Source organism: Miscanthus floridulus, chromosome 4, assembly GCF_019320115.1.
Source record: "Miscanthus floridulus cultivar M001 chromosome 4, ASM1932011v1, whole genome shotgun sequence".
In the NCBI taxonomy this organism is placed as follows: domain Eukaryota; kingdom Viridiplantae; phylum Streptophyta; class Magnoliopsida; order Poales; family Poaceae; genus Miscanthus; species Miscanthus floridulus.
Genome location: NC_089583.1, coordinates 4,374,813 through 4,399,361, shown reverse-complemented (window position 1 = coordinate 4,399,361; position 24,549 = coordinate 4,374,813). Strand labels below are relative to the sequence as shown.

Below are 24,549 nucleotides of genomic sequence, written 5' to 3'. Positions count from 1 at the left end.
TTAATCTATGTCATTAAGTCCTTGGGTAGCCCAAGAGTTGTGCGGGTACCCAGGCAGCTATTCTGTCTAGTTAAAGCTCTAGTGAGCTGTATGTAATCAATGCAGTACTTATCCTCTATATATTGCAATGCAGTTGCCTGGGAGAGTTGCCCTGGCTGATTATTTCTCTGTTACCTCCAACAGGGAGCTGTGTAAAAAACACGCTAAGCGCTTAGGAAAAAGCGTGGTGGATGCTTCATAGGAGAGCATATTTTAGGAACTTAGCCATGTGAACGGAATGGCACTGGATGCTTCATGGAAATACCCTGAGAACAAATCCAAGGCAGCTGACAAGCTTCCAGAATTCCCTGCACATGCCTCATAGTTCGGTCTTCGTCCTCTTCGCCTGGGTGGTCAGCAGAGCACGTGGATTTGGTGGAGAGGAAACGCCTGCAGTTTTGGAGACTAGACCACCGCAGTGCTGCGGTTCTCCGCATTTTTTAGCTGAAAACCACGGGCATGCCCATGGAGAACAGTCAAACAGCAGGTGCAAAAGAAAACAGAAGTCAAAAGTATCAGACCCAAACCATGCACGGGGGCTGTAGTTTCGTATGCTTTCTGAAATCATCAGGCACAGAGGACTATCAAATGGAGAAACTCCAGTCAAATAAAGTTTGCAGATGCAATTATCAGTCATGAGTGAGACATTTTTTTTTACAGAGTCAACAAGGGTAAAAGGATTCCCCACCTGAGTATATTGCCCTCGCTGGAGACTGGAGAGGCAATGCAAGTCACCACTCACAATTTACAGAGTGTCAGAGTTTAGGACATGGGGGAGGCAATGCAAGTCACCACTCATAATTTACAGTGTGTCAGAGTTTACAACATGGGGTAGACAGAGCATTACACCAATGAGTTAGAACAAAACCGAGAGGAGTGCATGAAGTAGCAAAAGAGCATTATGTTTATAATTCTCTGAAAAGGAACGTAACAGGTCATGGCCCATAACCATCCTCTTAAAATTCACATAGAAATTAACTATACAGCATCAAAAATACATTACAGTTGATATATGATGGTAAAACCATGTCAGCATAAGATCAGCTGGAGAGAAACATGCGATACCACAATAAGAAACTAAAAAACAGTTATGTGCTCAACATACGGTACTTCTAGCTGTCAGACTAACAGAACAAAGACTGTTGATATGTAAGTTTGCGATCTGCATGCTATGGCTTTGCTCCTCGTGCCTCTGTACTTGGAGCATTCATCATATTTTTGCTCAGCTATGAATAGCAACTCCAAATATTTGATTTGTTCCCTTGAACATCCTATTTCCAGTCTTGTGTTCCTCATCCCTTGTCCATGCATGTTACATGATTTAGAATTTCTGGTGTAGCTGCAGAGGTGCTAACTGTTCTTCCTTTTCTTTCTGAATCCAGTCCACAATCGTGCCTTGCAGTTGGACAGGCGCATGTGCAACCCACAGGTTGACGAATTGAAAGATGGCACTTGTTTGTCTCCCTATCTCCTGATCATGCCATTGCAACATCTTTCCTTTGCAAGGTCCCTGAAAAGTTCTCATGCTTGTTCTCTGTGTGCTCATGCTTGCCTTCTCAACCTGAATATATGCAGCGCCATGTTTTAATTTCCAAAGCATTTGGTAGACTGCCGCTTCATCATTCTTGCAAAAGTAATCTATTGCCTTTGGCAGCATGGTCTCTTCCAGTTGTCCCAAGGTGAAGTCTGTATGCAAGAAATGCTGCTCCTCGCTGTAGATTGCCGGTATTGCGGGAGTTCTATCCACAAGTAGGATGTCTTCTAAACAAACATGTGGGGCAAATAGAAGTCCAACTTTCAGATATGGAGAATCTTGTAGACAATTTTTGGTTTCAGACATCAAGGACCTATGTTGGTTGCAGTCCAAGATTGAGACATAGCACTGCAGGTGTACTTCAATAACTGGTTCCAGCAAAACATCTGGTGATCTTGACACCTTTGACTTTCTACTACCATGACAGAGCTTGTGCTGATCATGCTGCTTGCAACATAGTGGGTTTGGGCGAAACCAATCAGTGCCAAACCTGTGAAGAATATCCCAATGTTCTTTGTGATGTGTATCAATATCTGGCAGCCATAAGAAATCTTCTGTAGGTAGCTGCAGAAGTTTATTCCTAACCGTTTCAACTGCAGACTTGAAATTGAAAAGAGGAGCATACAGCTGTAGGCACTCAATTGCCATCCCTACTATATCGGTACTCTCTGAAAGTTGTAGCATCAAAGAAAAGAAGAAGTCATCCTCCGATGCATTACCATCTGTCTGCATAAAGATGAATTTAGCCCCTATTCCATAGCCTGCATTAATATAGGGCACCAACTGTAGAAACAAAGGACGCTTGTTTGCCTGAATGATTATGTGTTGTAGTTTCTTGCCATTCAGAAGATGCCTAACAAGAGGGTTAAAGGGCATGTGGTAGCGTGGTCTGCCACCGAGCTCTAGTAATCTGAGAAACTCGCTAGCACCATCCGCAAACCACTCAAATCTTCGAACAGCAGAACTGCTCGACTCGTCTTTGCCGGGGCTAAAGATGGAGAAAACAAACGACTTGGTAGTATGCGCTATACGTACAGGAAATGAGGAGTTTCTCACCTCCTTCTCTGTATGTTCGTCTTCGAGAATCCTCTGCTTGCATTTATGCAGCGTGTCATCACACTCCTGAGCAGCACGCTTCAGCTTCCCACGCCAACGCAACAAGGATGCATCAGTGATCTGCCACTTCTCTGACGTCTCAAGAGCAGCCTCCAGCCTGATGTGTGCCATCTCCAGCCTCTCCAGGTTTCTGTTCACGCTCGATTCCTCCTTCTCCTCATATTTCTGAATCAGATTGGATAGGAGTTGGCTGACTGTCTCATGGACAAGTGCAGAGCTGACAATCTCTGCCATCTGGATTCAAGGATCTGTAGTATCCCTTCGCCTCTTCATAAAAAGTCAACATATAACAGCACACATGAGAAACTAAACATATGAACTTTGGATCAGAAGCAAAGATTTAGCTTAGCAACTGTAGGAACCTACCTTGGACTGAATCACATCGACAGCTATCCTTTTCAATTTTCATGCATAGATATCTCGAGTCCAAATCATAGAATGAGGCAAGATGAGAACTTGAAGAGAATTCAGTGATATATATCAGAGACTTTGAAGGGCAAAAAGAGCTAGGCAAGTCCAATAATTGGTCTCTGCAGGGGAAAAACGGTAGGCCAGTCCCTCAAAAGTTAACAGTGAGAGCCTGCACGTGGTTACACATTTGGATATATAACTTGTATATATAATAGGCACCGAGTAGAGAAAAGTAGGTCAGGTCCGTTCAAAGCTGTGTCATGTGTGGAAAATCAAAGAATGAAGGTTGGTGCGATAACCAACGGCAGGGAAAGAAATTGGAATTCAACTTGAGAATATTTTAAGAAGGCCATGGCATCGCAGACGCCCATGATCGCAGATACTTATTAAACCATACACAACTTGGAATTTCTTTTTAGGTGTCTTGGTTAGCAGTGGACAATGAGCTTGGAACTTCTTTTTACGAGTTTTGGTTAGCAGTGGAGGTTTCTAGTAGATGAAGCCAACATTCAAGTCTCTGTAAATTCATATTTCTTACGCACTGGTTCACTGATCTCTGATTAACTGACAACATTTTTCCATGTCTCCCCTCATTTGCTTGATTGCTTGATTGATTGATGCCATGGAAGTTGGTTAAAACAGACTACTGTCAGTGCAAATTGACAGTGTTGGATGCATGAAAGTGTAGTACACGACAAAAAAGAAAAGAAAAAGAAAAAGAAAAAGGAACTATCTGTATATATCTTATTCTAATAGTAAATTACATAAGATAAGAACATACTATTGTACTACCGATTGATCCGACTCCCACATAGCCAGATGTCCAGATCCAGAGGTACAAGATTGAAGCACCACGTAGCCAGCCGCCGTGTCTGTCCCAGGGCACAGACCCCAGCTAGAAGCACTCTGGTTTCCCAAAGCAGAGCAGCAGGCAGAGGAGGCTGCCCCGTGAGGTGGGGAGCAAATCGCGCGTACCTGGAGCTGGAGTGCAGTTGCGTGAGGTGGGACTGGGAGCGTCCCGGCCGCCATCTCCGGTCCCTCGCGGCCTCGCGCTCCTCCTCCATGGTGCCGTCTCTCTCCTCTCCGACCGCCGTTCTCCGCTCCGCCCCAGCGTGTACCGCCATGGCCGTGCGGCCCAGGTTGAGAGAGTCTGCCTGCCTGCATTTCTTCCTGTTCCAGGCGACTAGGCGAAGTGTGGTGGTGGCATGGGCCGGGCCGACGGGCCCAGAGTCTTGAGCCTTCATCGGTTGCTCCAACGGCCCAACGTGTCATTATGGTATGGAAAAAAAATTCTGAAACTGGTTTCATATTTTTCAGGTAAAGTAAATTTTCTAAGATTAGAGCAGATTTTGGGATTTTAAATTACATATACACAGTTCGCCTAAACAGTCATTTAGTCTGTGTAAACATCGTTAAATTAATGCTATACAGTGGTACATCGATTTTGTTAATCGGCTGCTTAGCCTGTTTACACCGTTAAATGCTATACATTGGTACACAATTTCCGTTTTAGTCGTTTAACCTGTTTAAATAACCATTTTGCTCGTTTAAATAGTCTTTAGCGTTTAGATTAAAACTGAATTCATATTTTATAAAAAGCTGTTGGGTAACTTTTTCAAGATTTATTTTTGTAACATTTTTGGCAAAGTCTATTTGAGCTCCGAACTATCAACGTAGTCTAATTTACCTCCCTCATGGCCGATGTGGTGTCATAATTGAAGGATCCAGAACATTTGGTTTTCCTATTATAGGTGACTAGGCGAGTGTCTAGCTACCATGGGCGAGGCCTACAGTTTTTAGCATTCTTCGCTTGCCCTAGCGTCCCACCATGTCATACTTCAAAAGCTTTCAAGGCGTGTCTTACCATTTATTCTTAGCTAGTACTCAAGTTACTGTCAAATGGTTGTATGTGTAGGACCCTGCAGGTAGCATAGGTAGGCCACGGACTACCCACAAATTTGGCCCAAAATTCTATTACTACTCTTCAGAAACCGGTCCACGGTCACTCTCGTCTCAGCCCAGGCCGAAGACACCGCAAATCCACGAGCTTTTCAAAAAAATGACACCGCAAATCCACGAGCTTTTCACTACTCTTCAGAAACCGGTCCACGGTCACTCTCGTCTCAGCCCAGGCCGAAGACACCGCAAATCCACGAGCTTTTCAAAAAAATGACACCGCAAATCCACGAGCTTTTCAAAAAAATAACGCGCCCGAGAGGGATCGAAACAGGGACCTCGTGCCTTAGGCTGCAGCATGCTTACCAATCCAGCTACGAAAGCTTGTTGGATAGGTGATACCCGCAACCCTACTTAATAAAGGAAAACAGGAAAAAATACCCCTTAATTAATCACTCCTTGGTATGCTAAATCATATCCTAAACGACTTTCTTTACCGGTATGGAGGGAGTATTTATGTAAGTTTCGAACCTTTTAAATGTATTATCGTAATTTAGTTAATTTATAGCTATGTTTGCCGAACTTTTTGTTTGGATTTTATAGTATTACATATGAATTTTTTTTACCAGGACTACCCTGGTCTCAGATCCTGGGTCCGCCACTGGTGTAGGAACACTCTTAGTTTCCTGCTTAGTAGGTGCGAGTCAGGGTCATAGAGCTTGATTCGGTGATCCCCAGTGGCGTTGGTGACCCCACTTGACCAGGTTTATGTAGTCGGCTTTGCAGAAGGCACTGGTTACATTTTCATCAGGGCAAATAACAGCATCTTCAGTGTTGAGCTAAAGTCCGGCAGGATCAACAAGATAGGCAGTGGGAAGTTCCGCAGCATCCTTCCATTGATGGGCTTCTACATTCCTGGTACTAGCCCCCATGCTCAGTTATATCATTCGTCATTTATCAGTTGTGATTTGTCAATATTTAGATACACTGTTGTTACATATTTCAGCCTCAGAGGTACGTATCATTCTACTTAATTAGTGTGGTAATATTGATAATGATAATTTTGATACAGAAAAATGTTCTTGTGGAATTTTTTAATGATGCAACCTCAAATGCATAGACTAAGGCTGTCTATATAGACCAGATGTGTAGGCACTGACTGTGTCCATAGATCTTCGTGGCCAATCTAATGAACGTATTGCAAGACTCCAACCTGTAACAAGAAACATAGCATATGTCATATGTATTGTTTTTTAGCTATTTCATTTAATGCAAGACTTCATCCTGTAACTAGCAATATTTTTCATATGTGTGATTTTTTTAGTTACTTCATTTTCTTTGTTCATTTTTCCTTTTCAGATCTAGCTAGCGCCAGGTTGCAGGTGCCAATGAGGATTGAGTGATCAATAAAATAACTCGAGCAGGCTATTCTGGGCATCTTATGGACTTGGTGCTTGTGGTGTTTTGTTTCAGTCATTGTTGTCACTGAATGTAACTGTTCTATGTTACTTTTTATATGCTTGTTTGATACTTTGTGTCTCAGCTAATGTTCAATCATTTTCAGTGGCCTGTTTGGAATCTTATACTCTTATAAAGTAAAACCCCAGTAGCAATTTCTCTCAACATGCAAGCTATCCAACTAGACAATGCACTATCACATACAATTAACATCCACTAAGCAAAACTCCACTAGCTATTTATCTCAATATGTAAGGTGTCCAACAAGGCAATGCACTATCACATACAATTAAAATCCATTACACATGCAACTGTAATGTCCATGTCAGCAAGACACATAAGCTTTTTATTATCCACGTCATCATACCACGCAATTCACTAATCCGCAATTCCCGCAGCAACGTGCAGGGTAGTCCACTAGTTTTATAATGATTTGTGCCTTTGTTGTTGCCGTGTGGTTGTCTTCTCTTTTATCAGAACAAATAATGCATATGAGTGAATTAAGTGCAGTATCTTGGTTTAGCTAAGTGGGAGTTTCAGGATTTGCTTAGATTCAATCTAGGGGAAGGTGTACCTGAAACTATTTGAAGTTATGTTGTAAAGTGCTAAGTGGGTGTATTGGTATGGTTTGCTTAATTGCTGCTTAAACTGAATGATTTGTTAGCATTGAGTTGAAATCTTGGGCATGAAATTTGGTTGAAACAAGGAAAAGCAAACAGTTATACGATCTGGGATTGCTCTGATTTGTTGGCAATCTGAAGCACATGTTTCAAACTTTCAAAGACTGCCTAGTAACCATAAACATTGCATGCCTCTCTCTCCATCTCGTACACAGATGTGTGTGTGCGCGCGTGCACTTGGGCTATTGTGTCTTCATAAGTTTTCCACATTCAATCTTTTTTTTGAAGAGTCAGCAGGGGAGCCCCCTACCTATATTTTTTATTTTCATTAACAAAAAGACGAAAAAACACAGAAACATATGTACAGGAAGGGGAGGGGGGGGGGGGGGGGGGGCAACAGAGGAGGGGGAGCTAAAAAGAGAAAGGAAAAAACTACAACAACAGCAACTACAGCAGCTACAACTACAACTAAGAGTACAAGGCAACTAGGCCCAAAAGCAAAAAAGGAGTGCATTAAGAGTAACTGTCTCGCCATAGCATTAGTTGTGCCTTCTTCTCAGGTTTAGCCTTGATGCACACCAGGCTAAGCTCCTCCTTGAACATTCTCTTCCAGTTGGACAAGCTGCAATTTCCATGATAAAAAATGATGGCATTCCTAGTCCTCCAGATGATCCAACAGGCTGTGATCATGAGCTCTCTGAAGATGGGAGTGACCAAACAAAGTTCTAGCTTCAATAATCATATCCAGGGGATCTAGATTGTCATTCCAGTATATGTGCAGGGAGTTCCAGCAATCCTGACTGAAGGGACAGCTGAAGAATAGATGAAAAAGAGTTTCTTCACATCCACTATTACAAAGTACACAATTGTAATCATCCAAAATTCTGTTTTTCCTTCTCAAAATGTTTCTAGTGTTTAGTCTATCTCTCAACAACAGCCAGAAGAAGAATTTATGCTTCCCTAGATTGCTTGAAGTCTATAACCATTTGAAAAGAGGAGAAGCTGTACCTCTTAATTTTTTATAGGCTCTGCTAGAACTGAAAAAATCACCCCAAGGGTATTTCCATATATCATTTATATCTGGCTCCAGGTTACTGTTTTGCAGTGTGCTTTGTAGGTCACTAAGCTGAGAAGCTGCTTGGCTGGAGAGGGGAAGGCTGAAGATTCTGTCTATCTCCTGATTTCTGAGGTGCATTATAGAGGACTTAGGCCTTTTGACAAAGGAGAAGAGCTGGGGGAATCTCACTTTCAGAGCATTGCTAGACCAGTCTTCTAGCCAAAACAGAACTGTGTTACCTTTCTTTGGTATACAAATAGAAATGTATCTGAACTTGTCAAAGAGTTTTAGGATATCCTTCCACCAGAAGGATCCAGGGGCTTCTGGCTTGAGGTGGAGTTTGAGAATTGCCATAAAGTTTAGTCCAAGTTAGGGTGACCCAGGGGAGATCAGCTGAGTTGTAGAACTTATCCAGGTATTTTAGAAGCAGAGTAGTATTCTGGGTTTTTAGTTCAATAATGCCAAGTCCGTGCAGTTCTAAGTTGCAACTGCCACTGGGCACGCAACCATCCATCCAACAACTTGAGCTTGTTTCTACCAACATCATGCTTGAAGTGTTTTGTTTTAGTGACATGATTGTTCTGTTCGGTGATATGTTAGTAAAGAGTTCACTGTCCTGGACATCTATTATATTTTTCCTAGAAGATTCACCAAAAATTCATGGTGAGCACCAAAATTAGTTATTCAGGTTTGCACTTATGCTTGTATATATGAGACCTTGATTGTTGGGTTCTCAATTCATTCCTCAGTTTTGTGTGAGTTTCAGTCAAGTTTCAGAATGAGGTTTCACTCATACACCTAGTATCTAAAAATATTTGAGCTGAAATCTTTGGGGTAGTGCATTTTAAGTGTACTGCTACTGGTACCTGTGTGATCATGTGACAAAAATTATATTTCGGTTTAATACGAAGTTCCAAGTTATGTTCCAGCAGCTTATTTTAGATGTATAAGTACGCACAATCGTTTATTTTCAATAACATGGAAACAACACAGATCAGGTGATGCACATGGCACAACTAGGAGTGTGCCATGCACAAGACACAGACTAGCCCATGGAGTTCCCGTTTAGATGGCGCAGCAGCTTTCTGCACCCCACAAGTCTGACATCTTTTACTTCAAACGTCTGATATTTCTGTCATGGCCAATGAGAAAAAACAGAGACGAAACAAAAAACCTCTGCATGGATTGTGAAATTTCTCCCTTGTTTCAAGAATGCCTAAGCAAGTCATATGTGCTTGGCCTGTACATAACTAAGACATTCAGAATTTTAAATAAGTGACATTTTTTGAGCTAGCGTCATGTTACACGATTTTTATCTAAAAGATGCAGGTAAATGCATGGTCGGCAGCGAGTTGAATGTATCTAAATCCAGTTGCTGTACTAGGAAAGAAAGAGGTTGTCAGCAAATTACCTTTCTATTTCTAATGGTATGCACATCATTTTCCTCACGATACCCTAGTTTACCGCATCCACTACTACATTAAGGGGCTTTGGAGATAGCAAAAAGAGATTAACAGATGCTGCATAGCATCCGCCTCTAGTTAAACGTTGTTGTTAATCAGTAACTTCAGAGACGGACAAAATGCCTCCATAAATCATACAAAAAAAATAAAGAAGGGAAACCCAACAAGCTCGCCAACCAGCCCAAATCAGATCCCATCACTGGCCCCACTGACCGCCGGAGTAGATCTCGCTGGAGACGTAGAGGTCTGCCACCCGCCGCTCGAAGTCGAACCTCCATGCATGGACGCTCGACGTGGATCCACTCACCATGGGCATCAAGGACACCATCACTGCCGCCGGATCTCCTCGCATGCGCCACCGGATCTCCTTGCACTGTTGCCGAATCTCGTCTCATCTTACTACCACCGAATCTCCTTGCACTGCCATTGGATCTCCACACGCTGAGGAGTTGCGCTGTTGCAGGCATAGGCACCGCGGAGAAGCGCTGCCTCTGCGTCAAGGAGTAGCACCACCTCCTTGGGGCCCTTGCCGGGACAGTCACCGCCTCTATGTGCCGCCTCCACGTGGCCCTCGCTGAGGTGGCTGCCACCTTTGCGCGCTACCTCCGTGTGAGTGATCAATAAAATGGGTCATTGGCCCAACGAAGAGATATAGAGGAGGCTGCGTTGGCTGAGTGAATAGAGAGAGTGGGGGCGAGGAAACCCTATGGCCTTAGTTATATCACCCGAAACTAATGGGTCGTTGGGCTAGTCTTATTTCTGGACACAAGCCATCTGAAAATGCCACTGCCGGGTGACCGGCGAAGCTACGTTCACGTATCAGGGTCAGGCGACCCTGACGATTTTGTCGTGACCTCTAGTAGCCAGCGAGTTTTGGCCACGTTGGACCCCGGAAAAATTATGTGCGACCCCGGCAGCTCAGCAATCCATCGCGGCATTGCCTCAGCCCTTCCCTCCAATGTTCACAAGGAGCAAGAATCAGCCCAGTAGCACACCCAATGGTCTAGCCCCAGCTCTCCTTTCATGGAACGTCTCAACGAGTCAACATGATGATTAAGTGACTGATGCTAGCAGATATACTACAGCAGCCGAGAAGGCCAAACGTCGCCTCTGGCCTCCGCTACAGCCTAACCCTAGCCACCATTTCATCTTCCGAACTTCATTGTTTTCGCATCGGCTACGGCTACGGCGGCGGATGTATGGCTTCAGCGGCTGGTGTGCGTTTACAGGGCCCTCCCGGCCACAGCAGATGCGCGTGGGGCGACACCGGTGTCCGCGGCTGACGGATCAGGATCCTATGGGTTCCCCACTGGGCTGACTACTCGCAGGATTCCTGGGCCGGCCTAAGGTTTGCTTGAAGACACGGAATAAGGTGGCTGATCTCCAAGTACTCAAGAACCGACCTAATCAGACATTTAGGGAAATTAGTCTCTGTAATAGAACTAGGACTCTCTGATTGTAACCGACTAGGACTAGAACAACTGCCCTGCCCTCTGACTTATATAAAGAGAGGCAGACGGTACCCCTTGTATATCAACTCAATCATACAATCCAACACAAAGGCATCACGTCGAATTGGACGTAAGGCTTTTACTCGATCACGAGGGCCCGAACTAGTATAAATCACTTGTTTTTGTGTTTACCGCCGAACTCTGCATACACTGAAGCCCACCAAACTGTGTCCCGGGTAACCCCGTGATAGGTTGTTGATCGTCAAACACCGACAGCTGGCGCGCCTTTTTGGTCTCTATTCTAAGTTGTATTTCAGCCCCTCCGACTACATGAACGGCCATATCACCTGGCTGACATTTGACCCAAAAGAAGTATCGGAAGAGATTGATAGATGGACAGATACCAAGAAACGTTTCGCAAAGATGTACAATGATGGATATGTGGAGCACCCCGTTTGGGGTCAGATGGTTCACAGTCAATCCATAGAAATGAAGCAGATGCCGAAAGAATTTGGAAGTGGGCAAAGCCAATCCCCTCTCTATAAATGATTTGAAGAGGTTAATCTCACCTCCCCTTGCTCCAGGTAGCACATGATCTTTCAGCGGTGCCATCCATTTACCCACAGATTTCTCAGGCAGTAGTCCCTTGGATGCCAACTTTTCTAGCTTGGCTTCTGTGGTCGTCGGCTTCTTCCAGGCTAAGTAATCAATCGGGGGTTGCCTTTGGACTGGCTGTGGCATCGCAGCAAGCTTTGCGAGATACTACTCTTGCTTGGACATCTTCTTGCTTGTCTTCTTCCTCGGGGCCATGGATCTAGTGTTTACGAACTTTTTTGTTACCATTCACTGGATGCGAAGCAATTAGGGTTTACCCTCGTTCTCTCTCTAGCGGCTCATGAGGCTGAGAAAGGTGAGAGCAGGATGACCAGCCTTAACTCTAAGGAGGCCTATTTATAAGTGATTTAAAATGGTTATTCTCCATTTGATTAGATCTCACAGGATTGGTTTCAGATCTGTTACCGTTATACATGCCAACGGGCGTCTTTTCCACAATTCTGGTGGTGCACAGTTTCACATGTGACGGCTGCGACAGTCAATATTCCAGTTATTGGTTGCCTCGTCAGTTATCTAATGAAAAGTACTCAGTTCTGACGCATAGTAGACAGAGTACTCGGAGTTCTTGATTTATAGTCAGAGCTGTCGACTACATGGTATTAGTTCAGTCGGAGCTCCTGTACAACAACACACCACAGTTCCTTTGATGGTTATTTGCCATATTTTCATTGTAGACTTGAACAGATTACTAGTGTTACAAGTGCAAGGCTTAGGCAGCCAGACTCAAATACTCTACAACCTACTCGGCTGGAGGTACCCGACTCAATGTACCTAGCTTCATGGACACACTAATTGTGCATCTGAGTCTGGAGAGAAGTGCAGCTCTACCTAGCCTAAGAATTTGTGTGCAACGGAGAACTGCGAACAATTCTCGTTCATGCAAAGGAATCAAACTCATGCAGCCAAAAGCATGATGGCTAGACAAACACACATCCTACAAATCCCAACTCTCGATGTCTGGACTCACTTGGATCAGTAGTCGACCCTTCATGGACAGACATCGAGTGGCACCACGGAAGAACTGACATGGGACTTTGTATTGCGCACTACCATACATAGTAACAAGAGTTCTTCTAGCTGTGGTTCTGGGCTACTCTGCTCTGCACAACTCTAGGATTAGCCTGCCTCTAATCCCTATAACAAGAGTTCTTCTAATTGCAAGATATGAGTCTACAAGCTATATCGACTACTTCCAGGGGCTCAGACATTTTTGACACAATCATATTCGACAGAGAGGGACTTGGTTCGATAACTTCAGAAGCAGTGCTCTCCAACTTTGATCGTTGGGGGGGTATTTATAGTTGGCCGGTGGTCTATCGTGGACTTCGTCTATACAATTGATTTCTGCCTACAGATAAGGCTTCACATGCTCACAGTGTATGCCGAGTCAGTTCTATAGTACATAGTACGAGATTCTGTTTCCCCCATGTGATGCTACAGTACAACAAAGGACGGTGACTTTCACAGATTTTCATGTGCGATGTCAGATGGACAGTTACTTGAGTGGGGGTGATATAAGGCCCCTGGTGAAGTGGCTGCCCACCCGAAGCTTTGTTATCACAAGTAATTTCTGAATTCCTCAAGCTACTACTCTAAGTTCTTTGAGTATCTTTTACTCGGGGGCTTCGTATTTTACTCGGAGGTTTGTGCACCATGATGTTCATGCAAAGATTATTACTACTAGCTAGTTGGGTTGTTTAATTGCACCCTTGAGGATGTCTTTACGATCCTATAGTTGAGTATTGGGTACTTCTTGGGCGCTTGACTCACCCTCTCGTTCCGGGTACTCAGATTTAGGCTCGGGGGCTGTGGGATATGTATCCTCAGTGGTTTCTTTAAATTTTTCTTTTGAAGAAATTGGTGAAATTTCAAGATTGACCCTCCAGCTTTTATACTGAATAGCAAGAGGGTCGGGGGCTACACCCAATGGATGCGCTTTTCAGGAAAAGCGCACACCATCGGAGTGTTTTTAAAGAGCTCATCATGGTTTCTCTCTCAAGAACGTACCTGGATAATGTTTGATTCTACTCGATATGCTCCAAAGAGATTCAAGAAGACTTCCAAGATCAACCATGAAGAGCTCGGTGGCTTGACGGATCAGGATCCTATGGGTTTCCCACTGGGCTGACTACTCGGAGGATTCCTGGGCCGGCCCAAGGTTTGCTTGAGGATACAGAACAAGTTGGCGTGATCTCCAAGTACTCAAGAACTGACCTAGTTGGACATTTAGGGAAATTGGTCTCTATAAAAGAACTAGGACTCTCTTATTGTAACCGACTAAGACTAGAACAACAGCCCCGCGCTCTGACTTATATAAAGAGTGGCAGGCGGTACCCCTTGTATATCAACTCAATAATACAATCCAATACAAAGGCATCACGCCGAACTCGACATAAGGCTTTTACTCGATCACGAGGGCCCGAACCAATATAAATCGCTTGTCTTGTGTTTAAAGCCAAGTTCTGCATAGGTCGAAGCCCACCAAACTCTATCCCGGTAACCCCGTGATAGGTTGTTGGTCGTCAAACACCGACAACGGCCATGCAGGGCCTCTCATGGGCTCATGGTGGCGGAGGGCTCACGGGGCTGCACCAGCAGCGGCGGGGGACGCGTGGAAGCTAGCGGGCTCGACGGCAGGCTTCGAAACAGTTTCGATGGGCTTTTGAAGGCTTTTATTTTTTGTTTTTAATCTATTTTAAGAGGCGGGCATTTGGCCACCTCTGGAAATCCAAATTCACGAAGACGTTAAATCAGCGGCGGACCGTTTGCCCGCCTTTGAAAATCACATCTGACCATCTGCGATAGCCATTAGGTGAAGTGGTGAGGGTTTAGTGGGCGAAGGGTTAATTATTGGGCCTATTCAATTTATCATAGGAGGCCCATATAAAATGAATTTTGTGGACGGGCCTCTTAACTAGTCCGGCTATGTAAATGACTATTTACTGAGGTGGGCCATTTAAAAGGCCCACATTTGAAAATCCATTTTCAGAGGTAGGCATTTTTTGACTATCTTCTGAAATGGTTGGTCTCCTGAATTGATTTACAGAGGTGGTCAGATGAATGTCGTGCCTTCTAAAATAAAAACATGTCTCCTAGAATTATTTTTGTAGTAGTGTGCACGCACATGGTTATCGAATGAAATTACAAAGAGATAAGAATAGCTAGAGCTCTGTAGCTCTGTGGTTGTGCTGTCAATTGCCATTGGTACCTTTTAAATGGTCTAGTAGACCAAAAATATATTCCAATTGAAGGCTGAATTACTAGGGAAGAGAAAGGGATGTATCTAGTTGATTAATCAAACCATCATGGTGGGCTGCAGTTTCAGTTTCAGATCAGCAAGAAGCACTCTCAGATCAATGGAGGTTAACGTGAGGGGGAGATGAACGGACAGAGATCAATGGACTTGTTTAACCAAGATGGGTATTGGAACCACAATGAATTATTTATTTATGATATGGCAGCACGAGGAGCTAAGAAAATCTTCTAGTGGGGATCTACTATTTAGATATTGAATTAAATTAACCAGAATAGGTATTGGGACCACATTGAATTAAATATAGGTGACGTGGCAGTATGAGGAGCTAGAAAAATCTTGTAGTGAGAATCTTTTAATTTAGGTTTAGAAGATTGCCTACTAATTATTAATGGGAAATTGCTTATGCTTTTTTATGACATGCAAGCAAAATTGTGTTTTGCTTGTTCATAATTTTTTATATTTAATTCACATATATTGTGATCCTCCAATTTATTTTGCAATAAAGATTTACAGATGGTGTTGGCATTACTTTCTTGCTGGATACTTATTATATTTTTATTCGATGCTAGAACAGGATTAAGTGTTTCAGGGTCAAACACTGAATAGAAAATATTTATAATGGTCTTCTCCATGTTACGCATGATGTATAATGCTAGGAGAAGGGCTAAACATATGTAATTAAATATGGGTGGCATGGCATCACGAGGAGCTAGGAAAATATTGTAGTGGGGATCTCATATTTAGGTACTCCCTCCATCCCAGAAAAAATATAGAGCCTGTTCGTTTCGGCTGAAACGATCGTGGATTATAAGCCAGAAATACTGCTGGCTGGTTTGGTGTGAGAGAAAAATATTGTTGCAGCTTATAATCCACGATCGTATAAGCCGAAACGAATAGGCTGATAATTCTAGCCTAGTGTCATATTTTAGTGTCTTATGTTTGATAAAAAAGTATCAATATATATTTATGATATCAAATAAATACTATTAGATTAATTGTGAAATGTATTTTCATAATAAATTGATTTAGAACCATAAATGAGAATATAATATTCACTAGAAACTTGGTCAAAGGTGAACCACTTTAGCTGGCACACAACCCATAGTTGTATTCTTTTAGGGACAGAGGGAGTAGGTAGTAGATTGCCAACTAATTATTAATGGGAAATTACTTGTGCTCTTTTATTTCGCATGCAAGAAAATTTGTGTTTTGCTTGTTCAGGATTTTGGATATTTAATTCACATATAATGTGGATCCTCCAATATTAAGTTTTACAGATGGTGTTTGTATTACTTCTTGCTGGATACTTATTGCATTATTTTTTTTTCTTTGAGGTTCCAACAGGATTAATTGCTTTCAAGGTCAAAAACTGAATAGAAAATATTTATAACGGTCTTCTTCAGTGATGTATAATGCTAGGATAAGGGCTAAACATATGTAGTTGAAATATATAAGAGCCTTATTGTAATTTTTTTTCCCACCAGGGCTTGCTTGGAAATCTGCGCCCTATCATATTATATATATACAAAGGACTCAGGCGCCTGCAGGACTATCCCCCAGTTTCAAAAATAATTCTCATCAGTCACTTTCTCCTGAAAAGGTAGGAGAAGCTGCATTTCAATCCAGCGACAATGGAGGTGAAATCCGCGAGTATTTGCCTATTCCTGGTACTTCTGTTGGTACAGAATCCTTCTTCTTCTGCAGGTTTTTCTCTCCGTCTCTGTCTCTTTTGTATATAAAGGAAGACGAAGTTGATTCGCAAATTGACACTCCTAATCCCACCACCGTTTTCTTCTTCTTGCAGAAGATCAGAACTGCTTTTTCACTACTGACCGGGTAAAAACTTGGTGTGTCAACTGGGCATGCAAGTTCGGTTGCCTGATCGACGCCAAACAATATCATACCAAATACAAGAATAGTTGGTGCGAAGGTTCAAGGAAAGGCATTTGTTACTGTCAGTTTTGCGATTGATGCTGTACAATCTCAAAATGTATCATGTAAAAGCCTCGTGGTACAACTGTACAAGGGGGGGGGGGGGGGGGGGGGGGGGGCGAACGAAAAGAACTAATAATTCAAGGTTTTGCGTATTTGGGTTCATTTGGATTCAACCTTGCTCGCTTGTAGGAATGAAATGATATCAAATATGAATGGATATTTACGAATACATGAGTTGTTTCTTTTGGATACGTCAGATATGTTTTAGAAATCCATCTTTGAGCATTTGATTTTTGATAGTACGGATGTTAAATATATTCATATACAAATTATGTTTAGTATTTGAACCCCACTCGAACAGACAGACATTTGAAAATATCCATCCAAAAAAAATTCGATCCGCGATGGCTAGACAGCCCCGATATTCCAGCTTAAGAAGAAGATCTTCTTACGTAGATCGAGAAAACTCCGAACTCCTACCCCACCTATACACAGCGGCACCGTAGCTCTATGAGATGAGCTGGCCATAGACCTGTGCTTTGGATATGGCGTAGACGAGGGAGTATTTTTCCCTCTTGGTCACTGTGGCCGAAGCCACAAATAAAGAGTGAGTCCCTTGGACTCGAACTCTCACAACCACAAGGGGGAGGCACTGAGCGCATTGACCACTCGGAAAAAAATGTCCATCCTTTTTCAACCCTACTCACTTGCACATTTTCTTTTCTACGTTCTCCTTTCGTGATGGATCAAGACTGGCACATAATGTTCTATACTTCTAGCAGTAATGATTTAGAGGACGATTTATTGCCTCCTGACTCTAGGTATTGTTTCCCCGTGATTGAGTCATCAAGATCGGCAGGGAATCTTACACTAGCAAAGCAAGTCTCATCTGACTATCACAATGATGGATGGAAATTAATCAATTTACTTTCGTCTCTTCTATCCAAGGACGACATTTTTAATATTAGAATAGAGATTTAGAAAGCAAAATACAACATATTTTAATATGAAAATATGAACTTAAAGATAAATCTGATATTCGTGTTCTGTGTGAGTGATCTAACAGTGACACATATAAGGGCTGTCCTAATCATGAAACTCCTTGGCAGTTTTCGTACCTGCCACCTCAGGAAGACACTACCTTTGGAAACTACTCTCCACAACGTGTCATTTCTTCATGTGAGTCTCCATCAAAATCTCACCAATTGTCTCCTGCTTCTCTCCCATCCACATCTTCCGCCGGTCCACAACTTTCTCATGGTGAGCGGGGCGGGCACAAACGGCTGGTACGCGAGGACGACCATGATCGCCAGCACTGCAGCGCGTAGCGGCCGTTGGTGGTGGGCCGGTGTGTGGGGCGGCCTACGGCGCGTGTCAGCCCCCCCCCCCCCCCCCCCCCACACACACACAAATCCCCATTTTATGATGTGAATAAAAAAGCACTAAATAAAATCAATAATTTAATAATTTTATAAAATTTACCTAATATATGATTAGTTTATTTTCATTTAGGTATACAAAAATGGTTTTATAAAAAAATTTCTAATTGATTTTAATTATAGTGTTGCATTCATGCTAGTTGCATTAACTTATTTTGAAGCCTCGAATAAGTTTGTTTCTCTATTTTTGAAAAAAAAGGTGAAAATTATGTCTCGTAAAATAGTTCCAAAAAAAGAAAAGTTTAAGTTTTAAGAGACTTTGAAAATGTATTATGGATATGATTGAAAAATAAGCTTACATAATGTTTGAAAAATAAGTTCCAAAAAGGAACTAAAAATATTTTTATGATTTTCTTATAAAGGCTTCAAAATAGTTTTTTAAAAGGTATCTCAAAGTATAATCTAAATGTCTTGCAAAATTGATTTTGAAGGATTTTTAAAATATGTTTGAAAATAATAATATTGAAAATTAGAAATATTTCAGAAACTTGTCTTGGGCCAAATCTAGCAAAAAGCCAACCCCAAAATCTATTCCTTTTTCTCTTTTTCTTCCTTCTCATTTAAGCCTACCCAATTTCCATATCAGGGTGGTCCAGCCCATCTCCCACCCAGGCCTCCTCTTGGTCAGCGGCTGGCTTATCACGCGCAGATGCTAGTAAGGATGAAAACGGAACGGAAATATCTCGAACCGAACTGCATCGTTTTCTATATTTAATCCGATCGAATTCGTATTTTTTTGTCCGACTTTACCGTTTTCGCTTTCGCATTTCAGATGTTTCGTATTTCAAATGTAAAAGTAGAAAACGGTTTAGACATTTTTCGACCGTTTTCTACTTTTCTATTTTTAATTTGAAACATTCCGAATTGAAAATTCGGTTTAAACCGAATTTGGCCAACTGCACAGGTCATACAGCCCAATTATAGGTTGTTCACCACGCAGCTGCGTTCTTTCTACTGGTGGCTAGCTGCCCTCTCTTATAGACGGCGTCCAGCCTCATCTCTCTTCACCTCAATGGTGCTAAATGTCAGGAAACCAGCAGCATCTACACGAAAGCCCACCTGGGCCATAGCCCATCAAGCTCATCGGTTTAACCCCCACCTGCAAAGTCAATCATTTGATAGTTTTTGCATCAGCCGAATAAATCTTTGTTACTCAAAAGAAAAATCTGAATAAATCTTTAAAATAAAATACTACATCTATTCTAAAAAGATTAATAAAATTATTCTGACTCAGTTCGAGTTCATGTTTCTATAATATGCACTTGTTAATTATTATATGCACTTGAACTTGATCATGTATGCACTTAGTTATGCACTTGGTCTACGGGTCGGTATTCCGTATTGAGTTTTCGTATATCGATCGTGTTCGACATAAATCCGCTCGAATTGGTTCATTTTCGAAATTCTCGATAATTCGTAAGTTCGCGTTCGTTTTCGTGTCCGGTTTTACCGTTTTCACTTTCGTTTTCGTATTTCAAATGTAAAAGTAGAAAACAATTTAGAAGTTTTTCCGACCGTTTTCGACCGTTTTCATCCTTGGATGCTAGCACCTTCTTTCTCCTCTCGTGCTCCGGCCCATTCTCTCCCCTCCTCTCCCACAGGGGCCAAGGACCATGGCTGCCGTCCTGCTAGCTACCTCAATCATAGCCCACCCAGCCAACTAGTTCCCTCATGTCGCTGATGAGTATAGCCCGCAACTCATCCCCTATCTCCAACGCACAATCCTCCCCCAATTCCGCCAATGCCAAGCAATGCTCGAGCTAGAGCAGCCCTGGCCGCTGTCATCATCCCCATCAATCAACGCACAATCAAAGCCAGGAGTAACTTCCATCATCAATCCCCCTCTTCACTCACTCCCTTCACTCCCGTAGCGTCGTCCAAGCCCACTACCACCATTAATGGCCAGACGAGCTTCATGGGATGCACTTCCCGTCACTCTCTCACCCTATATAACCCACCCAGGAGCACCACACGCGCTCGCTGCCACCACTCTGCCCTCATTGCACTGTGTTGATGCACTAGCGCTGGAAATCACCACCACCCAATGCCATTAACGAAGCTCCATTGCCGCTGTGACTCCATGTCACAGGGAGCAGCTTGCTCGCTGAAAGCCACTCTATTATTTCATCCTCGAGGATGGCCGCAGCCGGAGGATGCTCAACTATAACTTGGTTGGATGTGGCCTATTGTTGTTGATCCTACCACCCTTACCTGTGCGAAACATTGTGCTCATGAAGGCAGAAGGCGGTGGCTTGGGAGCCTACAGTGTGGAGGTCCACAGCCTTGCACCTGTGGGCGTGGCGGACTGGCCCTGGTGGTATTTTGATTGGGAGCAGGGCAGAGTCATCCAACTCGAGACTGGTGCCGGGATATGTCCATGGGCTCATGGGCCAATCAACACGTACTCTCACTAGCAAGGACCAAGGAAGACACAAAGGAGCAGTTGAAGAGGAGCAACCGTTGCAATTCAAGGGACATTGATTATTCAGAGAGATCAACAACTTCATCTTCCTCCTCTGGAGTCTCTTCTTCCTACCCTCAAGCGTATCTAGCAAGGTGCATTGTTCTACATTTCATCGAATCACCTATTGGCAAGGTTTCTAGGTGGTAAATTAGCTAGATCTTCATTCGTAGGTTCTCTAGTGGTTGTGCTCGAGATTTGGCTTACCAAGGGAGATAAAGGTGATGCAGCACAACCCTTTGGTTGTATGGAAAGGTTCACCTCATGCTCCTTCTCCCCTTGTTCTTCCACTTATTGGAATCTCCTCCTACTCTTCTTGTTGGAGAGAGGGGGCTCCTCCCTCTTCAATCTCACACATGGGTACTCCTTGGTTATCTTATACGTCCCCATGCTAGCCTCCTTGATATCTTGCTTCGGATGGCTTGCATATAAGGGATCAGAAGTGAGTAGCACGACCATCTACTGGTACACATTCCCTACGTCAAAAAGCATTTCTAGGGGCGATTGTAGACCATTTGTAGGGGCAGTTTACCCAGCCGCCCCTACGCAAGGGTCTCTACAAATCATGCATTTGTAGGGGCGGTTCCCAGGCCGCCCCTACAAATCGATTTGTAGGGGCGGCTGATGTTTCCAGCCGCCCCTACAAATCTATTTGTAGGGGCGGCTCTTATTACCAGCCGCCCCTACAAATCGATTTGTAGGGGCGGCTGTAGTACCAGCCGCCCCTACCAACGGGTATTTGTAGGGGCGGTTCAATCTAGAACCGCCCCTACAGTACGTTTTCCCTAAAAAAAATCAAATTTTCAATTCAAAATTGCTTTGCCGAACGTCCCACAACCAACGTTCCGAACCGCGTTCGCGTTGCCGAACGCCCCGTGACCAGCGTTCGTGTTGCCGAATACCCCGCGACCGCGACTACAAACATAAGAGTATTCTATAAACTACAATTACAAGTACAATTCACATGAATATATACAATCCATCATTAAATATACAAATTCCATACACATTGTTATCAATGTCCTAGAGCTAGCCTTTCTGTCTCACGAAGGTGTTGGTACTGAGGATTTGTACCTAACTCAGACTCTCGGTCATGGTAGGCGCCTCTAACGTGTACAATCTGGTCCAATATGAAGTTGCAAAGGTCGCCGACGAGCTCTAAGAGTTGGTCATCCTTGTATGGGTCTCTTTTCATTCCTTTCTCTTCTCTCCACTACAAGAAAACAAGTTTCGATTTAGTATTTCATAACATTTACGAAGTTTTTATACTATGGGTGAAGAGGTTCAAACTTACCCTTAAGGGGTGTCTCCTATAGGCACCGGTGTTACCCATCATAGAACATATATAGTATCCACAATGTACACTTACAGGCTTCTGTTTGGGGCACTGTGTGTTTTGCATATAAAAATGTTTAGTAATGCTTTTGACAGCCATGTAACGGAGTAATGAAGAAGTAAGTTACACTTACCGCACATAGTGTTTTTATAGCCAGCTTTTCCTTCCTTGCTGGATCATGCCTTCCATGATGATTAGTGACATAGAACCTAAATGCCCTGTTCGAATTATTTTAGCAAATACAACTTGTTAGTATCCAAAAGTGAACGTTACAAGTATGTATACAAACATATAAGCTAATGAGGATTGTCAATATGTATACGTCTTGAGAATCGATATGAAGTCTTTGTATGTCACCGTGTCCTTATCTAATGAATCAAAGACCCATGTCATGCTCCTCCCGACATCGACGGCTATACAAATCTAGTGGTTGCTACATGGATTTAATCATAGAACTAGATAAGCCCTTTTGCATCGAATGAAATATATCGAACAAAGCTTTAAGTATAGAGTTAAGCTCACTCGAAGTTGTATGGTAGCCATATAGTAGAGTGGTGTTGGAGATTTTTAAAAGCCAAGGCAATGTATGCCGCAACCTTAAGGGACTCTTCCCTTAGCTTCGCACTACGGATGCGCTCTTTCTCCCGAAGAGTCTTTGCGGCTGCTAGCTCTTTGGCATCCAGTGTCCACTGTTTAGGCTAATTAAAATTTGTTTGGGCTATAGCTTGAGGGTCTACATACCCAGCTTTCACACTTGACATTTGTTTGACAATGTGCACTTGCATTCTACAAATCACGGCGTGGGTTAGTTACAACATAATTCAAAGATTACATTCATATCATATCGGGAGGACAAGGACTTACAGGCACCACGTGCGAATTAGATTCATCTCCATTTCTCCAGGTGAAAGCATGTGTGCATGTCATTGAAGTCAAAGACAATTTTCCCGGCTGGACTTCCAAATGTGCCGGTGGGAAAGCATGCTTGTATGATATCTATGCTCGTTGGGAGAACACGCAAGTACCAATCATGGAACCTTCTCATTCCAAGTGGTAGACGCTGGATGTCCCAGTTTGGTAGGAAGGGCTTGCCTCTTTCATATTTTTTCGGGCAATCCTTTGACCATTCGATGGCATCAACATTTGGATACTGCTTTGCAATTTGGTGGAGTTTGCTACTGACGGCCTCCTCAGAACCCCGTGATGGGACTTTTTTAACTTAGTTTTCAGGCTTAAACTGATCATGGGAATACCACTTGGACACCGACGAGACGTCTTTGATCGGAACATAAACTGGCCTTATGTTGATTGGAATCTTCTTTCGGAGTTCCTATTCAGGCACGTCCTCATCTTCTTGTGCATCACCTTCTTTAGGAGGCACTCGTTGTTCATGTATCGGTTGTGCTTGTTGAGAAGACTGTGGCATCTCATGATGCACTTGCCCGGAATGAGCTGGAGAAGGTTGTGGCATCTCATCAGGCACATGCTCGATAGGAGGCGGGGAAGAATGTGGCATCTTAGGAATGTGGGGGTCACAAGACAGTGAAAATATCTCCTCGGCCTCAACAACTCACTCCAAATTTGGGAGAGGGAGAGGCGGCGAAGAAGCAGTCAATATAATGTCCCGTTTGTGCTAGAGGATGAACTGCCCTATAACGTCTCCGAGTAACACCAGCCCCTCGGAAGTTACATAGTCTATCCTCCACTGCATGAACTCGGGCTTCACTGTATGCACCTCAACCCTAGTGTATTCCAATAGTATCTTATTATTGTGGTGTAAGCCACTGAGAGGATGTGCCACACCCATTGCCACCTCCATCACAGTGTTCTGCCGGCCGCTGAGAAACACCAAGGTGCAACTAGTAGGTTCCCGTATGAGATCGACTGGGGTTGTGGCTGTAGTGGAACCTTGGCTGCTAGGAACTTTCAGAGGGCTACCAACTAATGCTAGTTCTCCCAGCGGCGTCACTAATATACATGGCTCCATAGACATTCCTTGCTCCTCCAGCGCCTTCACAACTAGAGCCTTCACTTGGAGGTCAAGACTAGTCTCCCAGTCTCGGCCATGTTTCTTGTACATGTGCCTGTCCTCTTCGAATCCTTGCTTCCAGGTCATCCTTTTCCCTAGCCCCCTGGTGCGGCCTGTGTGCTCCTTGTTTCCCAAGCCAAGGCTAAGCTTGTCCCTCTCTCTGGAAGGATTGAATGAGCCCGTCTCTTTGTCTTCAGCATATTTCAGTATCCTTCATACCGCCTCTGGGTCTCCGGCTTATCAAACTTAAGATTACTGCCGGATGGTTCTGTACTCCTCGCATATATCCAGTTCCTTGAGTGTACCTTCAAGTTCGTCACATCGATATTCCCAGCAGTTGCGGCCTCTTCATCCATCTTCCTAAATTGCTCTTCCTTGGCATAGTAGCCACCGGGGCCTAGATGATGGTGGTGTTTGTTCCTCTTCGCCAGCT

General features: G+C 43.4%; 1 protein-coding gene and 1 pseudogene across 3 annotated transcripts; both read right to left on the bottom strand.

The window, feature by feature from the left end:
* Positions 1–24,549, bottom strand: part of LOC136547927 (putative receptor-like protein kinase At3g47110) — a 216,491-nt pseudogene that overhangs the window by 48,807 nt on the left and 143,135 nt on the right.
* LOC136550825 (uncharacterized) lies at positions 942–4,243 on the bottom strand. 3 transcript variants are annotated; one of them, XM_066542415.1, is made up of 3 exons: positions 3,056–4,243; positions 2,630–2,956; positions 942–2,299 (listed from the first exon to the last, which is right to left on the bottom strand). In XM_066542415.1, exons 2-3 carry the CDS (start codon positions 2,921–2,923, stop codon positions 1,361–1,363), a joined length of 1,233 nt encoding a protein of 410 aa, XP_066398512.1. In that variant the 5' UTR covers positions 2,924–2,956; positions 3,056–4,243; the 3' UTR covers positions 942–1,360. The 3 variants fall into 3 exon arrangements, with proteins under 3 accessions (XP_066398512.1, XP_066398510.1, XP_066398511.1); XM_066542413.1 differs by having other exon boundaries at positions 942–2,956; positions 3,056–3,269; positions 4,076–4,243; XM_066542414.1 differs by having other exon boundaries at positions 942–2,956; positions 3,056–3,219; positions 4,076–4,243.